Source organism: Ursus americanus, chromosome 17, assembly GCF_024610735.1.
Source record: "Ursus americanus isolate L20-20 chromosome 17, mUrsAme1.1.p, whole genome shotgun sequence".
In the NCBI taxonomy this organism is placed as follows: domain Eukaryota; kingdom Metazoa; phylum Chordata; class Mammalia; order Carnivora; family Ursidae; genus Ursus; species Ursus americanus.
Genome location: NC_142143.1, coordinates 55271735 through 55294556, shown reverse-complemented (window position 1 = coordinate 55294556; position 22822 = coordinate 55271735). Strand labels below are relative to the sequence as shown.

Sequence of the window (22822 nt, the reverse complement as noted above, 5' to 3'; positions counted from 1 at the left end):
CTGTTCCAGTCCTATTCGCACCAAACCCCAAATCTGTCCTAACCCCTTCATGTTCCATTGAAAGAGTGAGGCCAACAGATAAACTACCGGATGGCGGAATGCTCAGTTAGCACCAACCAAAGTCGACGACGCTACCCTCCAATATTATCTTCCTCAGATGAACTTTTTCTCTGCTCCCCACTTCCCAATATATTTCTTAGTTTTTTCTGGCTGGTGGGGGGGGGGTGGCTCTTCGTGGGTAGCCGATCCAAGGATCCATGCCGGGATTTATTGCCCACCACCAGCAGCGTGTTGGGGGGGGGAGGCAGTATAGGGTCCCTCAAGGGAGGGGGAGGATCCTGGGGGTCCTGGGGGTGCAATAAGCCCGGCACCCCCTCTCTTGCTTTTAGCTACCCCGCCTCATCCTCCAGAACGGCAAGAGGGAGGGAAGTAGAAGGGAGGTGAGAGGCGAGCGGGAAGAGCGGCGGCGCGCCAGCTGCTTGAGCGAGAAAAAGTTTTTGCAAAAGGGAAAAAAAAAGTTTGCGCTTCTCGCGGGTGGTCCCGGCTCGCGGCCCGGCGGGCTGGGCCGGCGGGAGGGCTGGCGGCCAGGTTAGGGGGGGTGGGGGTGGCACTGAGGCTGCGCTGCCGTGGCCCTGTCCGCCCCCCCTCCCCACCGCACACCCCCCAGCCCAGACTCCAGCCCTGGACCGCGCATCCAGAGCCCTGCGCCCAGAAGGAGGTGAGAAGGGGGGCAGGCGGGGGACCACCTGGGAGCAGTGGGGGAGGGGGCCCGAGGGGATGCCCTGCTTGAGAGGGACTCTGCCCAACCGAGAGGGAGACCTGGGGCACAGAGGCAAAAAGAGGGTGGGAGAGCCTGGGGTGAGATATAGAAAGTTTCAAGAATTTTTTCATTTGTATTTCCCTTTCTCTGTATCTTTTTTTTTTTTTTCTTCTGACAGTTTCTGTGTCTCTGTCTCAGGCAACCGTGGATCTCTTTGTCTGTCTCCGCCTCTCCCATTTATTAGAAACATCTCACTTTCATGAGGTTGGGATGAAGAGGCTGGAGGGACGGCTAGCTGGAGGTCTGCGTGGTAGAGAGGGAACTCCAGGTGTGTCCTGAGCGCCGGCAGGAAGACGTCAGTGTTTCTGAAAGGAGGGAACAGCTAAGGAGAGAGCCCTAGGTGGGGTGGAGATGGGTGTGTGTGTGAGGCGACAAAACCGGTGGGGGGCGGCTAGGCTTGAACCCCTGACCTGTCTTGTGACAGATGTGCTGGCTGGTGCATGTGTTCTGGGGAAAAGGAGTGTCTTCTGAATTAGGAAGGGGGCTGGAGGGGCCAGCGTCCCGTTTAGGCCCTAGAAAGACTCTTCAAAGAATCTGGACTCCTGAGTCCCGAGGGCTGTGGTCAGGGTGCTTAGGAGGAGCCGAGGAGACCTTGTCTTGACCCTCTGACCTCAGGACCACCAGGACAGCTGGGCCAGCCGCAGGGAGACCCCTATTGGGACTGGGCGGGACCACTGGCCACTGCCTGCCTATGTATCCCGGTTGGGACCCCCTCCCCAACGGGAGCTGGGGGCCGAGGCCCCTCCTCTGGCTCAGACCACCCTGCCTGCCCTTGCTCCCCGCTCTGAAGCCTCTTTCAGGCCCGGTGACCCCGAAACAATCCGCCCTCGGCAGCTAGCTTTGGGGACAGGATTAGGGAAAGGGGATCCCATAGTGACTGGGGACTTAAGGTTTTGGGGGCTGGAGAACTGGGGTCTTCATAGGATAGGTCTTTACTGTCCAGTGGAAGAAGAAGGCCAGGCAATTTCCCCGGGGAGTTGTAAGGGCCGGAATTAGGGTGGTTTTCCCTATGGGGGCGGGGTCCGGAGACACCCCCCCTCAATTATCTCCCCGGCATCCCCAACCAGGCGGTACAGACCCCGCCCTTGACGTCACTAAGGGGTTCCCGGGGGTCTGGAGGGGTTAACCCTTGGGAAGCCAACTGTGATAATCAGGAACCCAAGGTGTCCTGACCCCTCTCTCTCCCCATACACACCTTATTTTATTTACCCAGTCACTATCTGTCCCTATAGTTTCTGGATTCTTTCTTTTCCACCCCGCCACGGGGACCCCCACGCTCCAACAGTGCCCCCCGCCCCCCGAGCGCCACTGCCAGCTTTCTGGATGCACTGAGGGGAGGAGGGAAGAATGTGTCCCGCCTCTCAACTACCCCCCCCCCGCCCTCCCTCCACCGCGGCTCGCTCGACTGGGCTCCCGGGGCGGGCGGGGGAAGCGGAGCCGTCTGCAGCCAGAGCCTGCGGCGGCTACTTGGGTGGGCCGAGGAGGCACGGGGGCGGGGAAGGCGGGACCAGGAGAAGGGGGGCGGGGCCTACTCCTGGGAGTTGGGGAGCGGGGGTGCGAGGGGGACTCTGGAAAATAGGGAGACACAGAAGATGATTCAGGGCTCCAGCAGGGCAACCCTAAAGCTCCCTGCCCCATCCTGCGCTTTCATCCACATCCCAGGAAAACGTAACTGAAGTTGGAAAAGTTGGCGAAATTTTCCTGTCACTAGTGTGAAGGGGAGAGGTGGGTGGGCTGTGGCACGCGTGGGCGAGGAGGGATGTCGCCCCATTTACATCGCGGCTCCCCTGCCGCTGGGCAGTGGCGCAGGAAGATGACTGATTAGGCACGTTTGGGGGAGTCTCTTTAGTGTTTAGGGGGTCGTTTGCGAGCCCCTGCCTCCTTCCCCTGGGTGAGTCATAGAGGAAGGAGGCGGGAGAAGTGTCCCCCCATCCAGCTGCCAGCCAGCTGTGCCCCCCCCCCCCCCCGCACACAAAGTGCCAAGGTCGAGTTGGGAGGTCTTGGATGCGGGATCCAGCTCTCCGCTGGGAAAGGAGGAGTTAGGAAGGGTACAGTCCAGGCTGCGGGGCTTAGGCTGGGTCATGGGGTCCGGGTTCCGCTCCCCATCTTACCCCGCCCTCACCCTAAATCCCAGCATCCCGGGATCACCCACCGCGCCGGCCGGCCCGCTCCCGGTCGTTCTCCACCCTACCCCGCCCCACCCCACCCTCAGTCCCGGGAGACCGGAAAACCCGGGGTGGAACCCAAACTGGAGTTTGAGGAGAAAAGCGGACAGCAGAATCCTCTCCCTCACAACTCTTTTCTAATGGATAATGACTGTTTTTTCATTCTCTCAAAGCCTTCTCTTACAGTCCTTTCCTGCTCCCCCAAAATAGACCAAGCGAGGTGGGCGCCCAGATTCAAACTACCCCAGGATAACACCAGTTTCCAGCCTTTGTACTCAACAGACCCGGGAGGCTCCCCTCAGAAATCTTATCCCCTTCTATACACAGTTTTCTGCCTTAGAAAAAGGCAGATCATCTGCGCTCCTTCCTGGCCCCACCAGCCTCTCCTTCTGAGCTGTGGCGAGAGCACCCTCTGCTGGATACTGGAGAGATTGTAGCCGGGCTGTCGCTGGGCAGGAACAAACGAAGGCAAAGAGGCTCAGCTTGAGTTCCCCCATTCCACTCCTCAAAGCCGGCCCGTGGTCAGAGCAAGAAGAAATAGAGGGCCATGGTATAAAATCACTTGAAGCTCATCAAGGCTCAATTAGTCCATAATACTCCCCCTAAACACACCCCGCCACACACACACACACACCCACACACACGCAGGAGCGCTTAGACCACCCAGGCAAAGATCCCACTCAGTTCCCACAAAACTCCTCAAGACAGCCTCTGCCTCTTTGGGACTCCTTTCCTTACCCTCACCCTGGCCTAGTGATGCTCCTTTCACTTTGATTTCCCATGGCAGATGTCTTAGAGGTTCTGTACCTGAATTAGTTTATCTGACCTTCCTTATTTCCCTCCTGCCTTTATAACTTGCAGATCTCCCTTCCCCTCCTGCAGTGTCCCCACACTCTCCTCTGAGACACCATGTTCAACTCGATGACCCCACCGCCAGTCAGTAGCTATGGCGAGCCCTGCTGTCTCCGGCCCCTCCCCAGTCAGGCCCCCAGCATGGGGACAGAAGGTCAGTGCAAATACTAATCTCCAGGCCTTGAAGACTGGCAGCTCTCTCAACCAGCCCCAGGCATCCCTCTTCCATCTCCTACCCCGTGCCAGTCTCTAACCCACAAGACGATCTGAGGTTCTCTGTCTCATAGGCTTGGGATATGGGATCAGGCCTCTCCTGGGGTTTCGAGATGAGGCCTTATGTGTCCCCCATTCCCGCTCCCCATTCCGGCTATCTCTCTTTTCTAGGACTGCCTGGTCTGCCCTTCTGCCACCAGGCCAACCTCATGTCTGGCCCTCACAGTTATGGGCCAGCCAGAGAGAACAACAGCTGCACTGAGGGTGAGGCCTCAGGCAACATCTCTTCCCTTTCTGGCCCTCGGGGACTTGCTCTAAAAGAGAAAGTTGGGAGGGGAGGCAAGGGATCAAACTTGGAAGGGGAAATGCTTGGAGATTGGAGCAAGGGGTCAGAGCATGATCGGGAGGTCACAGATGGGGTCAGTAGGGCAAAGCAGAGTCAAGTGTCATTTTTTTGTTGAGAGTCAGGACCCATGGGTTGGGTGTATGGAGACATGCCCCATTTACCATAGCTATCTCCCCTGTTTCCTGCCCCAGCCCCACTCTTTCCTCCTCCCCGAAGTGCAGTCAAGTTGGCCAAGAAGCGGGCACTCTCCATCTCACCTCTGTCAGACGCCAGCCTGGACCTGCAGACAGTTATCCGCACCTCACCCAGCTCCCTCGTGGCCTTCATCAACTCGCGCTGTGCATCTCCCGGGGGCTCCTATGGTCACCTCTCCATCGGCACCATGAGGTGCAGAGAGCCTTGGGCTAAGAGGCCCCTAAAGACCCTACCAAACCCCACTAAAAGCCTCAAGCCCTCCAAAGCACCCGACCCAATTTGAATCCTTATCATCTCGAAGGTGCTGAAGCCCTCCTCCGTGCTTCCCTGGGCCTGCCTCAACCACTTCCCATACCGTCTTTCAGAAACACTCCAGAATAGCCCGAGACCTCCTGAAACTCTTTGAGATGATAGTCCTAAATAACTGCCTCTCCTCCACCTCTTCAGCCCGTCTCTGGGATTCCCACCCCAGATGAATCACCAAAAAGGGACCTCGCCTTCCTTCGGGGTCCAGCCCTGTGGTCCCCATGACCCCACTCAGGGTGGGATGATGCCGCATCCTCAGTCCCGGGGACCCCTCCCAACCTGCCAGGTAAGAGTCCTCATACTGCCGCCCAGTTTCCCTCAGCTCAGGGTGGGTGGGTGGTGGACTTTATGGGGAACAGTGAAGGAAGGACAGGGGATCTAAAAGTTTTCAGTAGCAAAAACATAAAGGGGTATGGTTGGTGGGGTTCACTCCTTGGGGCTGACTCAGACTCTTCCAAATGAGATCCCACCTTTTGCCCATCCCAGTGCAGTCTGAGGAGGAAGTGTCTTCCAAACCCAGGGGTTCCAGCGGCTTGGGTGGGGGCACTCAGGGCAGGAAGACCTGGCTGGGCTCCCTCTTCCTTCTGCCCCCTTCTGCCTTCATCACCCTCACCTCTTCCCTTGGGGAAGCTGAAATCTGAGCTGGACCCGCTGGTTAGCAAGTGCCCAGAGGAGCCCTTGGAGGGTGATATGTCCAGCCCCAACTCCACAGGCACACAGGTAAGGCGGGGGTGACTTTAACTCTGAAACCGGAGCCAAACAAAAGCTGTCACCCCAGTGACCCTTGGATTGCCTTCTCTGCCCTAGGATCCCCTGCTGGGGATGTTGGATGGGCGGGAGGACCTGGAGAGAGAGGAGAAGCCTGAGCCCGAATCTGTGTATGAGACTGACTGCCGCTGGGATGGCTGCAGCCAGGAATTTGACTCCCAGGAGCAGCTGGTGCATGTGAGCCCCAGGGGGTAACAGGAATGCTGGCTGGATCTTGTAGGACATTCTGGAGGGGCACTGTAGAGTTAGGCTAAGGGCAGGAGGTCCCAGGATACCGAGGTCAGAGGTAGAGTGGCCAGGTGGGACGGCAGAAGCTCGGGAGCTATAGCTTTGTTTTAGAAACGTGGGAGAACGGAGGTGCGGGCTGTGATGTTCTTCCTGCCGCCTCTTTCCCCATGAGGCGGAGCCCAGGAGGAATGAGGTGGGGTGGAGAGGTCCAGGGAAGGTCTGCTTTGGGACTCGGGGGCAGAAGGGAACCTCAGAGAGCCTCTGTATCTCCTTCAGCACATCAACAGTGAGCACATCCATGGGGAGAGGAAGGAGTTCGTGTGCCATTGGGGGGGCTGCTCCAGAGAGCTGAGGCCCTTCAAAGCCCAGTACATGCTGGTGGTCCACATGCGCAGACACACAGGCGAGAAGCCGCACAAGTGCACGGTGAGGCACCCACTTCCCCAGCTCAGGGTCCTTCCCTAAACCGGGGCTCCCCGCCAAGGCAGAGCTCATACTTTCATGGATCCTAGACACTTTTGCCTTCATAAACAAATATTTAAAAAAATGTATCTTCGGACTGGGTTAGTATAAAGATGAACATACTGGTGTTGCATATTAGAACATTTTCTTGGACCTAAAATGCTATTTTCCGCTTGCTTTTAAAAAATTAAGACATTTTTGTGGGCCGCCAAAAGTACTCTGGGTTGTAGGCACTGTGCTTACTACTCCGCCTAATGGAGAAGTTCGGTGTCAAGGACTTAAGACGCTCCCAGAATGACCCCATCCTAAGCCAGTCTAAGATTCCCACGCAGGAAGATCTGCTCTGGCTTGATGGGGAGATGCTCACGGCCGCACCCCCTCCGGCTTCCCGTTTGCCCGGCTCTTGCCTACTCTCGTCCCTGAATTTTGGGAATTGCTCTCCCGTCTTGAGTTACAGTCTCTGATGTATGTCCCTTTTGAGATTTACCGTTCTTCTAATCTCCATGTCCTTCTGTCTGAGAGCTATCTTTTGACCCCAACATCCCCTAGTTCGAGGGGTGCCGGAAGTCATACTCACGCCTTGAAAATCTGAAGACACACCTGAGGTCGCACACGGGTGAGAAGCCGTACATGTGTGAGCACGAGGGCTGCAGTAAAGCCTTCAGCAATGCCAGTGACCGAGCCAAGCACCAGAATCGGACCCACTCCAATGAGGTGAATGCCCCACCTAAGAGACCCTCCCCACTTGAGAAGCCAGCTATGGGGAGATTCCCCCATAAGAAATCCCTTAGCGCAGCACCCACTCCACAGAGGTGAGTCCCCGCCCCCCACCTAATTCACCTGGATATGGTCTTTCTGAAACGAAGAACTTCCACTTAACCACCCCACCCCTACCTCTAACCAGCCAAAGGGCCAACCTCAATAGACCCATTCGACCTGGAGGAGACCCGAGGTCCCTTCAACCCCTGACCTGATGAGGCCTCACAGACCCGGGCTGTCAGTTTTCCTAATCTTTCCCCTGGTCCTCTCATTTTTTACTCCAAGGGTCCCACTCGCTCCTTAATTCCGTGGGTGTTGTGCATTCGTCCCCGACCCCCTCCTCCCCAACTGATGCCACCTCTTCTTCCCGTCCGTTCTGCACTCCCCTGCTCTGATTCCTCCGCCTGCTGTCTCCACTGTCCGTCCAACAGAAGCCGTACGTGTGTAAGCTCCCCGGCTGCACCAAACGCTACACAGACCCCAGCTCGCTCCGGAAGCACGTCAAGACAGTGCACGGTCCTGACGCCCATGTGACCAAGCGGCACCGAGGAGACGGCCCCCTGCCCAGGGCACCGTCGCTGTCCACGGTGGAGCCCAAGAGGGAGCGGGACGGAGGCCCCATCAGGGAGGACAGCAGACTGACCGTGCCGGAGGGGGCCGTGGTGAGCTGGCCCTGGCAACTCCTACCTCTAGGCCCCGCCTGCCCCGCCCACATCCGTCCAGCCCCTTCCCAACCCTTCCGTGTCCTCCTCTGTAAATTGCTCTTCTGTGGACAATCCTCCAGTCTCTCATCCCAGGGGTGCTCCTTGGGTTACCTCAAATCGAGAGATTTTAGTATAATTAATTATGGAATTGGTTCAACAGACTCTTATATGGGGCTCAGTATATTACTCTGATTTATGTACGGTTTACATGTACCGTTCACATGTAGTATGATTATAATTTCCTACACTCCTCACGACAACTTTGTGAAACAGGAACTCACTCTCCACATTTTCGGGTGACATAACTCAGGCACATAGACAAATTGTCCAAGGTCACAGAACTAAGTGCGAATTTGAGCCCAGGCAGCCTAGGCTCTTCTCTTCAATCTGTCTCCGGTTTGCCCCCGACCCTCACCTGCTCAGCCTTCCCTCTACCTGTAAGCTTCCCCTAGGTCCCAGCAGTCACTGGGACACAGGCTTTAGCCACTCACCATGTTCAGGGAACTGTGGGGCAGGGACTGCCCTCAGCCCTCATTTTCGCCCCTGCAGAAGCCGCAGCCCAGCCCTGGGGCCCAGTCGTCCTGCAGCAGCGACCACTCCCCAGCAGGCAGTGCAGCCAATACAGACAGTGGTGTGGAAATGACTGGAAATGCAGGGGGCAGCACTGAGGACCTGTCCAGCTTGGATGAGGGGCCTTGCATTGCTGGCACTGGCCTGTCCACTCTTCGCCGCCTTGAGAACCTCAGACTGGACCAGCTACATCAACTTCGGCCGATAGGGCCCCGGGGCCTCAAACTGCCCAGCCTGACCCATACTGGTGAGACCTGGGTGTGGGGGTAGTGGCTGGGCTGAGATCGGGACCTTCTCTGAAGTTGGAAGGAGGACTTCCCTGCCCTATAGCACCTTTGTACAATTAGAAAAATGTCCCCCTTCCTCAGACACTTTCCTTCCATCTATCAGGTAATTGTGATATACAAAGTATAACGTGAATGCTGCTCCCTAGGGCTGTGCAGTGTACAACCTATACAACCGTTCACAGTGGTTCTGAATGCTTGGTGACGCAGACGTGCAAAGGGCATGGGAAGAGACAGAACTGAGTTGTCAGAGTTAAGGAGCCTGTCCCTGGGATTCCAGGACAAGGCTGTCCCATGGGGGAGGCAGGGTGAGATTCAGAGGGCTCCCTGACCACCCTGCTTTTTTCCCCTTATCACTTGTAGGCACCCCTGTGACTCGCCGCTTGGGCCCCCCGGTATCTCTTGACCGCCGCAGCAGCAGCTCCAGCAGCGTCAGCTCAGCCTATACCGTCAGCCGCCGTTCCTCGCTGGCCTCCCCTTACCCTCCTGGATCCCCGCCAGAGAACGGGGCTTCCTCCCTGCCCGGCCTCACACCTGCCCAGCACTACCTGCTCCGGGCAAGATATGCTTCAGCCAGGGGAGGTGGTACCCCACCCACGGCAGCACCCAGCCTGGATCGGATGGGGACCCTTCCTGCACCTCCCTGGAGAAGCCGAGCTGAGTATCCAGGATACAACCCCAACGTAGGGGTCACCCGGAGGGCCAGTGACCCGGCCCGGGCTGTTGACCGCCCTGCCCCAGCCAGAGTCCAGCGGTTCAAGAGCCTGGGGTGTGTCCACACGCCCCCCACCGTGGCAGGGGGAGGACGGAACTTCGATCCCCAACTCCCAGCCACTGTCTACTCACCACAGCCCCCCAGCATCACTGAGAATGTTGCCATGGATACCCGAGGGCTACAGGAGGAGCCAGAAGGTGGGACCTCCATGATAGGCAGTGGTCTAAACCCCTATATGGACTTCCCACCTACTGATACTTTGGGATATGGGGGACCCGAAGGGGCAGCGGCTGAACCTTATGGAGCTAGGGGTCCAGGCTCCCTGCCTCTTGGACCTGGTCCACCCACCAACTATGGGCCAAACCCCTGTCCCCAGCAGATCTCCTATCCTGAACCCCCCCCTGAACCATGGGGTGAGTTCCCTTCCCACTCCGGGCTGTACCCAGGCCCCAAGGCTCCAGCTGGAGTCTACAGTCAGTGTCCTCGTCTTGAACATTACGGACAAGTGCAGGTCAAGCCGGAACAGGGGTGTCCAGTGGGTTCTGATTCCTCAGGTCTGGCGCCCTGCCTCAATGCTCACCCCAGTGACGGGCCTCCTCGCCCACAGCCTCTGTTCTCTCACTACCCCCAGCCTCCCCCTCCTCAATATCCCCAGTCAGGTGCCTATTCCCAGCCACCCACCGATTACCTTCTTTCAGAACCCAGGCCCAGCCTGGATTTTGATTCCCCCACTCACTCCACAGGACAACTCAAGGCCCAGCTGGTGTGTAATTACGTTCAGTCTCAACAGGAACTGCTCTGGGAGGGTGGGGGCAGGGGAGATCCCCCAGTCCAGGAACCTCTCTACCAGAGTCCCAAGTTTCTAGGGGGTTCCCAGGTTAGCCCAAGCCCTGCCAAGGGTCCAATGGCCACATACGGACCTGGTTTTGCACCTAATTTGCCCAATCACAAGTCGGGCTCCTATCCCGCCCCTCCACCCTGCCATGAAAATTTTGCAGTGGGGGCAAACAAGGCCCCCCATAGGGCAACAGCACCACCCCGACTTCTGCCCCCACTGCCCACTTGCTATGGGACGCTCAAGGCGGGGAACACCAACCCCAGCTGTGGTCATCCTGAGGTGGGCAGGCTGGGGGGGGGTCCTGCCTTGTGCGCTCCTCCTGAAGGGCAGGTGTGCAACCCTCTGGACTCTCTTGACCTCGACAACACTCAGCTGGACTTCGTGGCTATTCTGGATGAGGCCCAGGGGCTGAGTCCTCCCCCTTCCCATGATCAGGAGGACAGCTCTGAACGTACCCCACCTCCCTCTGGGCCCCCCAACATGGCTGTGGGCAACATGAGTATCTTACTGGGATCCCTGCCTGGGGAGACACAATTCCTCAACTCCAGCGCCTGAAGAGGGAGGAATGAATCCCAGCAATCACAGATCCATTTCCTAAGGGGTTTCCATCCCCTCGAGAAGTTGGGAGGAGGAGCCATAGCCCCCCCCCCCATGCCCCAGGGATGGGAGGTACGGGCGGGGCTGTGTACCTTCTGTATATGTTTTGAGGAGGGATTTGATGATGACACTGTTTCTGGATAATAAAGGAACTGCATCAGAAAGTGCCCTGCTTCCCACGTTTGTATCTTGGGGGCGGGGGTTGATGACAGGGAACAAGAAGAGAAGAGAGGTTAATCCACCCACTTCCCTTTTTTGGAAGGCTCCCGCAACCCATCCCAACCCCTCAGGCCAGACTCACGAAGACAGTTATCTCAGAGACACAGGATTTAATGGGATGTCCTCAAAACAGAACACCCACTATCCCCACCCCCACCAAAGGGTCACCAACAGACATCAGCGGAAGCACGTTTTGTCTTCTTCCTTGCCCCGGTCAAGGGAAGAGGCTGGTGAAGTCGGTGAGCATGAGTTGGACTAGCTGCCCAGGGTAGAGAGCATGGGCGGCCGGGTCAGACGTCTCCTGCTCTGGCCGAAACAGGGTTGGCCCAAACACAATTCCCAGGTTGTGGGGGGTCATGCGGTTCTTATCGGAGTGTGCTATCACCCTGTGGGCAGAGATCAAGAGAAGGGGCTACAAGGCAGCAGCTTCACCACTTTAGATAAATCAAACCCTTCAAAGGGACGAGCAGGAAGCTTCGGGACCCTCCACGTGGTGGCTGAAGGAAACCAAGCAGAGAGCCACAAAGGGCGTGAAGATGCAACCAAGAGAGAAACCTTCAGGATACGACTTGGATGTCACAACCCAGGAGATGCCTGCCTCTTCCCAGCTTCAAAGGCTGCCCTAGAGTCCTCCTTGCTCACAGATTGGGCGACTCTAATTCAAATGGCTATTCTTTCTCAGAGCTCACTGCCCAGGCCCAGCTCAGCCAAATAAGCCATGAGCACGGTCCCAACAGGAGACAAAGAGGCCAGGGGACAGGAGCGGTGAGATGGCTCACAGCATCCCTCGGCATCTCTTCATCCCCATTACCCCACTTGATGCCCCACCCAGAGGTTGCCTGTTTCCTCCATCTGCCCACTAAACAGGTGAGAAACCCAGGTGTCCCCTACCTTCACTGCATCTGAACACAGTGCCCACTGCATGCCCCACTCCACCCTCCCTCCGCGTGCACAGAGATGCTCAGCCTTCCTGACCTGCATAAATGTTCCAGGAGGTACTGCAGAGTATCCCGGTTGGGCTTGGGCATTGAGCCTATTAATTCTCGTATTTGAGAGAGACGCTGCTCTGATTCGGAGAGTGCTAGAGAGAAAAAGTAAAGGGAAGGGCACGGGGGTGAGGCTGGGGAAGGTGCGAGGGCAGGGTGGGTAAACTCGCTACTCTTTCCCACGTCCACGGGAGACACCAGTAATCTACCACAGCTTTCTTTTCCACTGAGCCCAACGGCAGCTTTATTATTATTTTTTAAGATCTTATTTTTAAGCAATCTCTACACCCAACATGAGGCTCAAAGTCAAAACCCTGAGATCAAGAGTTGAATGCTCTACTGACCGAGCCGGCCAGGCACCCTCCCCCCCAGCAACTGCAGCTTTAGAATTCTTTTTAAGTCAGCCCTCTAAACATTCTAAATAAATAAATAAATAAATAATAGGAGTTGAAAGTTGTTTTCCATCTCCATGCTCAGGATGGGACAGAAGGGCATAGAGGAAACTCTATTCTTTATCCTTTACGCCCCACCCCCATACCAAGGGTATTGCCCAAAGTTTTCATCCCTTACCAAGGGCAGCACGAAAATGGGGCAGCAATGATGGGGGCACCAGAGGCTGGGGTAGCTCCCTGAGAAAAAGCTTCAGGGCTCCAGTGACCACGTGAATATCATCCCACTCAGCACTGTCCAAATCTAATCGGCCTTCTGGGAGGAGAAGGAGGTACAGAGGGGTTCAGGGCTCATGAAGGGCCAGAGAGATCCAGAGACCGAGAGGTCAGGAGTTTGGGAGAAGATCCAATTAAGGCAGACCACAGAAATACCCAGGAGATCTACAGGGGGGCAAGGCAGCTGAGGTGGGGAGGGGGACAACCCACCCAGGAGCGGGACACAGAGGGAGCCAGAAGGAGCAGGGAGGGTGTCAGATGTTTTAAGGCTCTGAGGGGCCTTCCATGTAAGTACCTTGTCCTGGCTGTTCTGGGAACACATACCTCCCATCGGAGGTGACAGCACGCTCTGCAACACGGACGAGAAGAGATCAAGAGCTAAGACATGCTGTTCTAGCCAGACCTCCTTGTTCCGCCAGCTCCCTGAGAAACTGCCTGTGGTTCTGAGGCATGAAATTCGTAGTACCGCCACATGCCCACAAGCCTTCTCACCTCTGTCCACCAGGAAGCGAAGTTTCTGGACCACTGCCAGGTTCCCGCTCACCCGGTAAATGCCGTCCACATCTAGACCTAGGAGACCAGGCAGGGAGCAAATAAGAATTCCTGCTCTAAACTGCGTAAGGTAAGGACTGGTGAGAGACCCAAGGGCGGAGAGAAATAAGGCGAAAGGAAGACTAGGGTGGGGGAGGTGGGGAATTCTAGGCCTTGGCCTGTTGGAAGGGGAGGTGGTGGGGTCTCTGGAAAAGTGACCTCTCTTATCCACAGCAGCGATGCAGAGCCGCACAAAGCTGGGCACGGTGTCCCCTTCCCGCTGGCACAGTGATTCCAACTGGCAGCCGAACACCTGGTCTGGAGAGGCACAGAGTGAGATGGGAAGCCGGTGGCAGCAGCACCCCTGGAAGCTCTTAGCACAAGTTTTCACCCCAAAGTTGGGCTGGCCCTCCTGGCTGCCTTTTCTAGGCCCCCCGCAAGGAGCTACACCATTTCTCCCCAAAAATAAGCAGCAGAGGAGCAGAAGACCGCTGATCTAGTTCTGGGAAGTTCTACTGTGAGTCTCACTGAAGTTTTCTCATCCACGAAGTGGGCTGATGCCCAGATCAGGAACACAGAAGTGCTTCCAAAAATACTACAGCAGGTTGGAAAGAGAGGGGTGCCCGTCAGCCTAGGCCACCTCACCTCGGAGCAGCCCACGCTCCTGCAGGCTTTGCAAGGGTGGTCTCTTTGCGATAAGCCGCTTTAGTTTGTTCCGGACGCGGTTCTGCTCAGTTCCTTCAGGACACCGACCTGTAGGAGCAGGTGGAATGAGGGCGAGAGCCGCCGCCCGGAAGGAGCCGGGAGATGCGCCCCCGGGCCCGCCCACCCGAGGCCCGCCCCTCACTGGAGCTCCGAAGGCCACCGATCCGCAGCAGTGGCTTGGACACCGGCTCGGACTCCTCTTCGTCGTCCTCTCCGCCGCTCAGCTCCTCCAGCTCTGCCGGTCCAGAACCGGACAGACGCAGTTCCAGGGGGTTCTCTCGATCCTAGACCCGGAAGGGCGAGGTGGGCCGAGTCGGAGATTGGAAGAGAGAAAAGAGAAATCTGCACCCCCCAGCTCGACGCAAGGAGATGGTGGCCGGTTGCTGGGGTCCCACGTCCCAGCCCCACCTCAGGGCCCTACAGCGAGACCACCGTGCCCCCTACCACTCCAAAATCCTACTGTTCCTTCACCACTCCCTCTGCCCCGCCCGGGCCGAGCCTCTCTCCCGGCTGGGCCGCGCCATCTCCCACCCATCTCACCAGGCGTTCGATGACCGCCCGCAGCGCGCGGTGCCAGGCTCGCAACTCGGTCTCCTGGTCTGATTGCAGCAGGAACTCGTGGCCAGGGACCGTGCGGATCTGAGGGGCCAGCGGAGAGGGGGCTTGCTTGAGTCAGCGGGGAGGAGCACAAAACGCCGGGAGGCCGAGCAGGAGAGCGGTGCGGGGAAACCCGAGGCGCACCTTCGGGTCGGGTGGAGCTTTGGGTAGGCGCGGGAGGGCACTCACGTGCAGGACGTTGCGGCGGCTGGACAGGCGGCGGCCTTGGGCCAGGGCTGCCCCGCGCAGGTCCACGCTGCTTTCGGGTCGGCTACCCGCTGGTCCCTGGCAATCGGGAGAAACTGAGGCCACGGCGCTGTTCCCCTCGTTGCCTCCCTCCCACCCGGGGGCTGTGCCTCTTCCTTTACTCCCCCTCCCCCACCTCCGCCGCACAGTTGGCCCGAGGCTGTAGGAGTCCTGCCCGAACCCCTCCAGCACGTCCCCACCTCTCCTCCCTCACACTCACCCAGATTGAGGAGGGCGCGGCCGGCGGTGGCTCCCGGTAGAAGACCAAGCTGTTACCTGCTAACACCACCCAAGACGGGCTCCAGTTCTTCCTGCAGGGGCGGACGGGGGAGGGGGGGAGCGCAGTGGTAGTAGGGTAAAGGTCAGTTAGAATCACGTGGAGAGGGCGCTCTCCCTGCCCTGGGTTCTACGGAATCCAGCCGCCCAGGCCCCTGCGGTATTCCGGGGTCTCGTCACCTGAGCTTCCGCCCCCCCTGGGCGATCTTGGTCACATTGAGCAGGCCCGACTTTTCCACCTCCTGGGGAGTGGAGCAAGGGGTATTAAAAAGCCACCCAGGGCCCCCCACAGCCGCCACTGCTTTCCCAAGGGGGGGGGTGTCCCAGGAGTGAGGTCCTTTACAGTTGGGGGGTGGGGGAGGCTGCGTAAGAGCGTATACGGAGAGAACACTCAGAAAGAGGAAGATGTTTCTAAAGGAGCAGGAATTGGGGGGGTGGGGCAGTGAGGATCTCGGCCTGCACAAGGAAGTGGGTGACTTACATGGGGGTCGTCCAGGACTTGCGGCAGAGGTCGAGAGGGCTGCAAGGCTGAAGGCTGGTCTGAGGGGTGGAGCTGGGAGGTGCGCTGGCAGAGGTAGGGTGAACCCTGGCGGGGGGGGGGGGGGGTTGGAGAAACAGGTGGAGGAAACGTCAGCTTCAGAGTCCCGGCTATAGGGGGAAGAGGGGTGCGGACGTGGGTGAGAGGCAGGGTGTGTGATGGGTAACTGATGAACATCTTGCATAAAAGAGAGTAGTAAAAAGATGGCTTCTCCTGCATGTGTTCAGGAGGAGGGAGGAATCTCACCTGGGGGCCCGGCAGTTCTGGGGTTGCGGTGTCAGATTCTGAGCCCTTTGCCTGAGGTTGCAGGACACCATTGTCCCTATGCAGGGTCTGTGTCCCCTCCATGGAGCCAGGGTTCTGGGGAGTGGGGTGAGGACGAAAGCTACGGCCAGACGCCACCTCAACCCGCTCTCAACATCCTTCTCAGCAATTTTCTGATGGCAGCCCCAGAGAGAAAACACGCCACTTTGGGGTTCACTAGGGGAAAGGAGGAGGTGGAGGGAACACACGAACAGGCAGGAGGGAAGGTCTCACCATCTCCCGCACGCGAGTGCGGCGTGGGGGCTTCCAGGACTTGGAGCCGGTCAGCGAATGTATGTAGAAGCAGCGTCCAGAGTTAGGGTCCAAGTGCTGCTCCCAGGAGTCCAGCCTCTGCAGTGGGGGGCACGCAGGGCTTGGGGGAGGAGACCGGGGACAGCGGCGAAGGTCCACTAGGTTGCAGTACACAGGGTGCTCTGACATGAGGGGCTGGGGTCTTGCCTGCCAGGAAAGGGGGAAGAAAAAGGTAGTTACTCTGCCTGTGCCCCTCCTCAATCTTCTCTCCACCTAACCGCCTCCTCCTCTCCCCCCACTGTTTTCTCACCCCCAGCTCCTGGCTGGGGTGACCCAGGTACTGGGGAAGAAACCCCAGTCCCCAGCTGGATGGGTTTTTTTTTTTTTTTTTACTCCCTCCCTCACTCTTCTTTGCTTTTCTCCTCCTCACTTCCTGTTGCCAACTTCCCTCCTCCCCCACCCCGCCCCTACCCCAGGGCCTCAGGAAAGGGGAACCGGCTTTTTGTGTGTGTGTTGAGGGGGGGTGGTGGTTGAGGGGAGCGCCCCACCCTCACATTCTCCAGAATGAAAGGGAAGAGAGGGAGAGGGGTCAGGGACCCCTACTAGGGGAGTATGAGAGAGGAGGGGCCATTTTAATCCACCAGCAAGTAAGAGAGAGGGGAGGAGCTGAGTCTTCAAGAAGAGCGAGGGAGTTACATCTCTAAATGGGACTTGCTGGTGACCTGAGCTGGCAAGATGGGACCCAGGAAAAACCCTGCCCTGGGCCAGGAGTTAGAGAGAAAAACATAGCTCGTTGGCTCTCTCTCAGTCCCTCTGTATCTGCCAGGTTCCATGTATTCCCAGGATCTTTGCTACTTGTTATCCCTCAGCTAGAATTCCTTCTCATTTCCTAGTTTGGTTCCCGGCTATTTCTTCCTCCTCCTTATTCGGATCAACCACATGTCATTTCCTGGGAGATGCCTTCGCACATTACCTCCATCACTCTCTACATTCATGCTTCTTGGTAGCACTCACCAGTACCAACAGTTACTTGTTTATGTGTTCGTCACCCCCATGGAAATCCCTCGAAGGCAGAGATTCTGTCTGCCTTGTTTGCCTTTGTGCCTAGAACAGGGCCCAGCAGTAAATAACCCTTTACTCTTTACTCCGCTCAGAAGGGCTGTGACTCACCGTGTTGGCATTGGCCTCTGGCAGTAAGTCTTCCTGAGAGAGAGATCTGCCACTTGCTCCTTCCTGGAAGGGTTTCGGGAGTGTAGGCCTCAAATTGGTAACACTGACGCTTCTACACATTTTGGGGGGAAGAGGAGGAGGCTGCCTAGAGGTGGTCTGCGTCCCGCCTGGAGGTTCCTGAGACACATGCAGTTCCTCCGGGGAGCCATGACACAACTCTGGCCCTGGAAACAGAGAAATGGGAAGAGTAGGGGCAGGGGGTCAGAGGGGTGATCTTGGCTGGATCCCTCATCCTGGGGATTCACAAGGAAGACAAGAGCAGGGGAGGCTGTGGAAAAGTACATGAGACCTAGAAAGTGTAAGACTAGGAGGAGAGGAAACGGGGACACTGCGATGGGGATGAAGAGGAGGCTGATCGGAGGGAAGTAAGAGAAGGGGGTCAGCAGATGCTCTGAGGGAGAGAGATCCTTCCAATAATTCCTAGAAGCCAGGGAGGTAAGAAGGTGAAGGGAGTACTCACCAGGTGTCCAGAGGGATTGGCTGGGGCTGATGGTGGATGGGCTCCGGGAAGGGATAGATTCCTCCGTCATGTAAGCAGCTGGGACAAAGATGGGTCGAGACGTGGGGGGTGCTCCCAGGCGCCTTGCCAGCCACCAGTCTGAGTTGGTCTTTCGAAGCAGTAGAAACCTGTCCCCTTCAGCCAGGGACACTTGCCGGCCATCCGTCCCAGTGTAAGTAAAGGCATAGAGGGCACAGAGCTGGGATCCCCGAGAAGGGTTTTGGGGCCCCAGCCCAAGGCTGCCCCGGGTACTTGACCACCACCGGCCTGACAGCATTGTAGTCAGTACTGTCACCTGTGGGAAAAAGGGGTGCTGGAGATCCAACAGGGGACGTGACTGGCTGCTTCCAAGCAGAGAGACATGGTTCTAAAAGCAGTGTAGGGAGAAACGTAAGGACAGGAGCCTTGGAATGAGAGAGGAGGGTAAAGCAGAGAGCCTGGGTGGGGGTCAGTGACAGATTTAGGGGACTGAGAACTCCTGGGTGACGTGACTGGTGAGGAAGTATATAAGTAAGATGAGAGAGGATGTGGTCAGCAGAGCTACGAGGCCAGCAGGGCAGGAAATCAGGGGAGAGAGGCTAGCTCGGTGATTTTCCTCTCAGTACCTTCTGGGGTCCATCAGAAAATCCACGGGCAGGAGGAGTGGGTCCTGGGTGGTGGTAAGACTTTTGAGCGGGACACAGGAAGATGAGGAGAATCAGGTCTGAGACGGAACACGGGCAAGAGACAGGAATTAATGACAAAGATAAAAAAAAAGTTTGTGACCTTTATTAAATCTACACAGGCACCAATGTTTCCGTTACCAATAGCCTCAGACCTAAAGCTGCGTGCTTCCTGTGCAGACTCCGAGAGACTTCGAGCCAGAGACACCAGAGCCGGAGAAATAATAAGACCAAAGTAGAGAGAAAGAGAAAGTGGCTGGCAGAAGCACAAAGGGGTTCCAAGTTAGAGGAAGAGGTGAAAATACCACCATCCTCTCAATCCAGGATGTGTTTTGGGAGCCAAGAGGCCTTGAAACAATACTCTGTACGTAGCCTCTGGGGCGGAAGTTACTTCGGTGTGTGGGTTGCTTCATTCATGCTCTTAACAAGGATTGGCTGAGCACCTCCCGTGTGAAAGGAACAGTGTTAGGCACTAGAGATAAGAGAGGGGAAGGAGATAGACACAGTCCTTGCCCTCGGGGAGCTTAAGGACAGATCTTAACTAATGACACATTTATTCATTACAATTGAATCAAGGACTCTGGAAAAGTATTACAGGGTGCTATGACAGCATATGGGGATGGATGGGGAACTGATGTTGGCTTTTCCTTGGTGGAAGGTGGAAACTGACAGCCCCGTTGATTGCCAGGACTTTAAAACACACCCTGATGCTTCCTCCTTACCTAATACCTCTTGTTTTGCCCTTCTCCGTTTTCCCACTGCACAACATGAGGCTCTGGGTCTGGCTTTGGAGAGGTAGGGTGGGGACTGCCCCTCCCCTTTGGTGACATCTTAGAGCCCGCTCTTCCCCTGACACGTGATCTAAGGGCTGGTTCCCAGTATTGGGATTTGGCCTCAGGGATCTTCCTCTTTAGTCGGCTACACGTTCAACATGTTCAACACGTGGAGCACCCTACCCCTCCACTACCCCTTCCCACCTCCACGAGCAGTCCCCGGCTTCATCCATTTGTTGACCATTCATTCATCTGGCCTTTGCTAAGTGCTCACATCTCCTCCTCTTCTGCCTTCTCTGCCAACTCTCTTGCACTTTATCCTCTCCCTCTTTATAGCCTCCTTCCCCTTAGCTTTTTTTTTTTTTTAAGATTTTTTTATTTATTTGACAGAGAGAGAGACAGCCAGTGAGAGAGAGAACACAAGCAGGGGGAGCGGGAGAGGAAGAAGCAGGCTCCCAGCGGGGCAGGGAGCCCGATGCGGGCTCGATCCCAGGATCCTGGGATCAGGCCCTGGGCCAAAGGCAGACACTTAACAACTGAGCCACCCAGGTGCTGCCCCACCTTAGCTTTTAAACATATTCAAGCCTCAGCCATCTTTAGCCAAACCTCCCTTTACTATATTCCTCGGTTACCACCTTATCCCTCTCTTTTCCTTTTTACAGTCAAAGTTCTTGAAAGAGTTGCCTACATACAGGGATCTCCATTTCCTCTCCCTTCACTCCCTCACCTCTGCAAGGTCCCTTCTCCCTAAGGTCACCCCTGACTTTACAGGGATACTTTGCAGGCCTTATGTTGCTTGACATCTCAGCAGCAGTGAACACAATTAACTATTCTCTCCTCCTACAAACACTGCTGGTGCCCTTCTTACCTTCTTAGCAGTCCCTTGTTCCTTAACAAGATCTGTCATAGATCTTGTGCCCTTTGAACTCTATTCGCCCTATGTAGTCTTATTTTCTCCCCAGCTTAAATGACCTCCATATGCTGCTGAATACCCTATCTCCAGTCCAGATCTTTCTCTGGACCTCCAGTTTAATCCACTGTCCACTGAAAAGCACTTGGATATTTGACGATGCCCAAAGTAGCACAAACACAGTATGTTCTAAACTGAACTTGTCAGCTTTCCCCACAAACCTTTTTTTCTCCTCCAGTACCACTATTTGGTTAAATTTGAGTTCAATAAATATTTATTGAATGCTTGCTACCATATGTGCCAGGCAGGAACTGTGTGGTAGGCATTGTTGATTAAGAGGACAAATATGGGGGCGCCTGGGTGGCACAGCGGTTAAACGTCTGCCTTCAGCTCAGGGCGTGATCCCAGCGTTATGGGATTGAGCCCCATATCAGGCTCCTCTGCTGGGAGCCTGCTTCTTCCTCTCCCACTCCCCCTGCTTGTGTTCCTTCTCTCGCTGGCTGTTTCTATCTCTGTCGAATAAATAAATAAAATCTTAAAAAAAAAAAAAAGGACAAATATGGCTCCTGCCCTCTCATAACAAAATACAGTGTGATAATCACTATGAAAGGGAAAATATTATCATCTGTTGGAGCACATACAGAGTATACTTAATTATGCATGCCAGAAACCTGACAGCCACCCTGGATTTCTCCTGTTTTCTTACCACTCCTATATAACCGATTACTAAATCTTTTCAATTTACCTACTTCCTTTCATCTCTACAACTATCATCTTCCTTAGTCTGGATGACATAGCCTCCTAAGTAGTCTCCCTGCATATGGTTCTCCTCACCTCCAGTCCACCCTGGCACAGCAGCCAGAGTGACCTTCCTCAAGCACAAAAATGCCTTGCCATGTCCCTGACTTAACCTTTCGAAGGCTTCTCATTGTCCTCAGAGTCAAGTCCAAAATTTACAGTATGGTTTACAGAGACTTTCTCCCTTGAGCCTAGCCTTTTCATACTCCCTACCACAAACTCAGTATTCTCACCGCACACTAATTCCTCAGATTCCTAAAATGCACTGAGGTCTCCAGTCCTTTGCATATATTTTTTTTCCCTCTGCCTGAGACACTTTCTCTCAATCCCACCAATCTTCACTGGCTAACTCTTATTTATCATTCTGATCTCAGCTGAAAGGTCATTTGCACAAGAAGTCCTCTCTTAACCACTTAGAATTGGGTCGGGGCCCTAACTAGGAGCTCCCACAGCAAGTTTTACATCGCGCATTATGACTTTCATGAAACTTCAAAGATTAGTTTATTTTTTGACTTCCGAGGAAGTCTGTGAGCTCTGCCAAGGCAGAAGCCGATATCTGTTTTGTTGATAATTGCATCTTCGATGCCTCGTATAGTGCCTGGCACAAAGTAACCTCTCCGTGCCTCAGCTTCTTCATCTATAAAACAAGAATGAGAGAACCTAGCTCATTGTTTGTTTGTATTTTGTTAAATAACCATTTTCTTATAGCTCACAATTTTACGGGACAGAAATTTGGATAGGGCTCAGCTGGGTGATTCTTCTATCCCAAGTGGCATTGGCTAGGGTCACTCAGTGATATTCAGCAAGCAGATGGGTTGGTCTAGGGAGCTTCACTCACATATCTGACACCCTGATGGGAATGACCGGAATGCTGGCATCAGCCGGAGCAGTCAGCCAGAGTGTCAGCATGAGACCTCTCCAGCATGGCAGTCTCAAGGTAATGAGACTTCTTACATGGCTGCTCAGAGCTGCCAGAATGTTCCAAGAAGCCTGGGCAGAAGCTGCAAGGCCTCACTTCAGAAGGTCCAGAACCGTCAGAGGGTTTTTTGAGAATTAATTAATACATATCTCAAAGTACTTAGAACAGTGCCTAACTCATAAGTACTATTAGTTATTATTTATTTTTAAAGTTTGTTTATTTAAGTTTATTTATTTATTTTTAAAGATTTTATTTATTTATTTATTTGACAGAGACAGAGACAGCCAGCGAGAGAGGGAACACAAGCAGGGGGAGTGGGAGAGGAAGAAGCCCGCTCATAGCGGAGGAGCCTGATGTGGGACTCGATCCCACAACGCCGGGATCACGCCCTGAGCCGAAGGCAGACGCTTAACCGCTATGCCACCCAGGCGCCCCTTAAGTTTATTTATTTAAGTAATCTCTACACCCAACATGGGGCTGGAACTCATGACCCCGAGATCAACAGTTCTGTGCTCTTCTGACTGAGCCAGACAGGAGCCCCAGGTATTAATTATTCTTAAAGGGATGTAAAAACAAATAAGAAGCTTCCCTTTCTCAATTACTGATATGTACTTCCTCGTGAAATAAATACTTACTGCCAAACTCTTCGCCTTCTTACTTCCCTTCCTCTGACCTTTTCCCTACATATGCTCCCTCACCTTCAGTGAAACTGTCTAGCCGCAGACTGGCATTAAATCAATATTTAATAGTCACATGCTTTTTTGTTAATAGGATATCTACATTAATTTCCATCGTGTCACTAAAGTAAGTTCATCGTAACTCTCAACTGTATAATTTCTATTCTTGTGAACCCGAATGGAGAGTCGGCCTTTGCTGGTAGCTCCTGTCATG

At 55.2% G+C, this 22822-nt stretch overlaps 2 protein-coding genes and 1 long non-coding RNA gene across 7 annotated transcripts; 2 read left to right on the top strand and 1 right to left on the bottom strand.

Annotated features, from left to right (window-relative positions):
• The first annotated feature begins 355 nt into the window (after positions 1-355).
• GLI1 (GLI family zinc finger 1) lies at positions 356-10977 on the top strand. 3 transcript variants are annotated; one of them, XM_045789761.2, is made up of 13 exons: positions 356-718; positions 1005-1088; positions 3868-3991; positions 4222-4314; positions 4588-4783; positions 5039-5183; positions 5528-5617; positions 5705-5842; positions 6170-6319; positions 6905-7069; positions 7546-7776; positions 8368-8635; positions 9036-10977. In XM_045789761.2, the coding sequence occupies exons 3-13, from the start codon at positions 3895-3897 to the stop codon at positions 10778-10780; spliced, it is 3318 nt and encodes a 1105-aa protein (XP_045645717.1). In that variant the 5' UTR covers positions 356-718; positions 1005-1088; positions 3868-3894; the 3' UTR covers positions 10781-10977. The 3 variants fall into 3 exon arrangements, with proteins under 3 accessions (XP_045645717.1, XP_087725156.1, XP_087725157.1); XM_087869030.1 differs by having other exon boundaries at positions 939-1088; XM_087869031.1 differs by having other exon boundaries at positions 939-1160.
• Positions 10978-11137: 160 nt separating this feature from the next.
• ARHGAP9 (Rho GTPase activating protein 9) lies at positions 11138-18330 on the bottom strand. 3 transcript variants are annotated; one of them, XM_045789758.2, is made up of 17 exons: positions 17831-18329; positions 17311-17534; positions 16123-16347; positions 15832-15945; positions 15529-15633; positions 15228-15289; positions 14992-15082; positions 14715-14810; positions 14469-14567; positions 14071-14212; positions 13869-13976; positions 13443-13541; positions 13185-13262; positions 12988-13041; positions 12598-12732; positions 12017-12122; positions 11138-11427 (listed from the first exon to the last, which is right to left on the bottom strand). In XM_045789758.2, the coding sequence occupies exons 1-17, from the start codon at positions 18144-18146 to the stop codon at positions 11256-11258; spliced, it is 2226 nt and encodes a 741-aa protein (XP_045645714.2). In that variant the 5' UTR covers positions 18147-18329; the 3' UTR covers positions 11138-11255. The 3 variants fall into 3 exon arrangements, with proteins under 3 accessions (XP_045645714.2, XP_087725154.1, XP_045645715.1); XM_087869028.1 differs by lacking the exon at positions 15228-15289 and having other exon boundaries at positions 15832-16022; positions 17831-18330; XM_045789759.2 differs by lacking the exon at positions 15832-15945.
• Positions 17912-22557, top strand: LOC123787217 (uncharacterized). The gene is made up of 3 exons (XR_006778133.2): positions 17912-18041; positions 18654-18895; positions 22204-22557. It is a non-coding gene; the product is annotated as an uncharacterized LOC123787217 (long non-coding RNA).
• Positions 22558-22822: the final 265 nt, after the last annotated feature.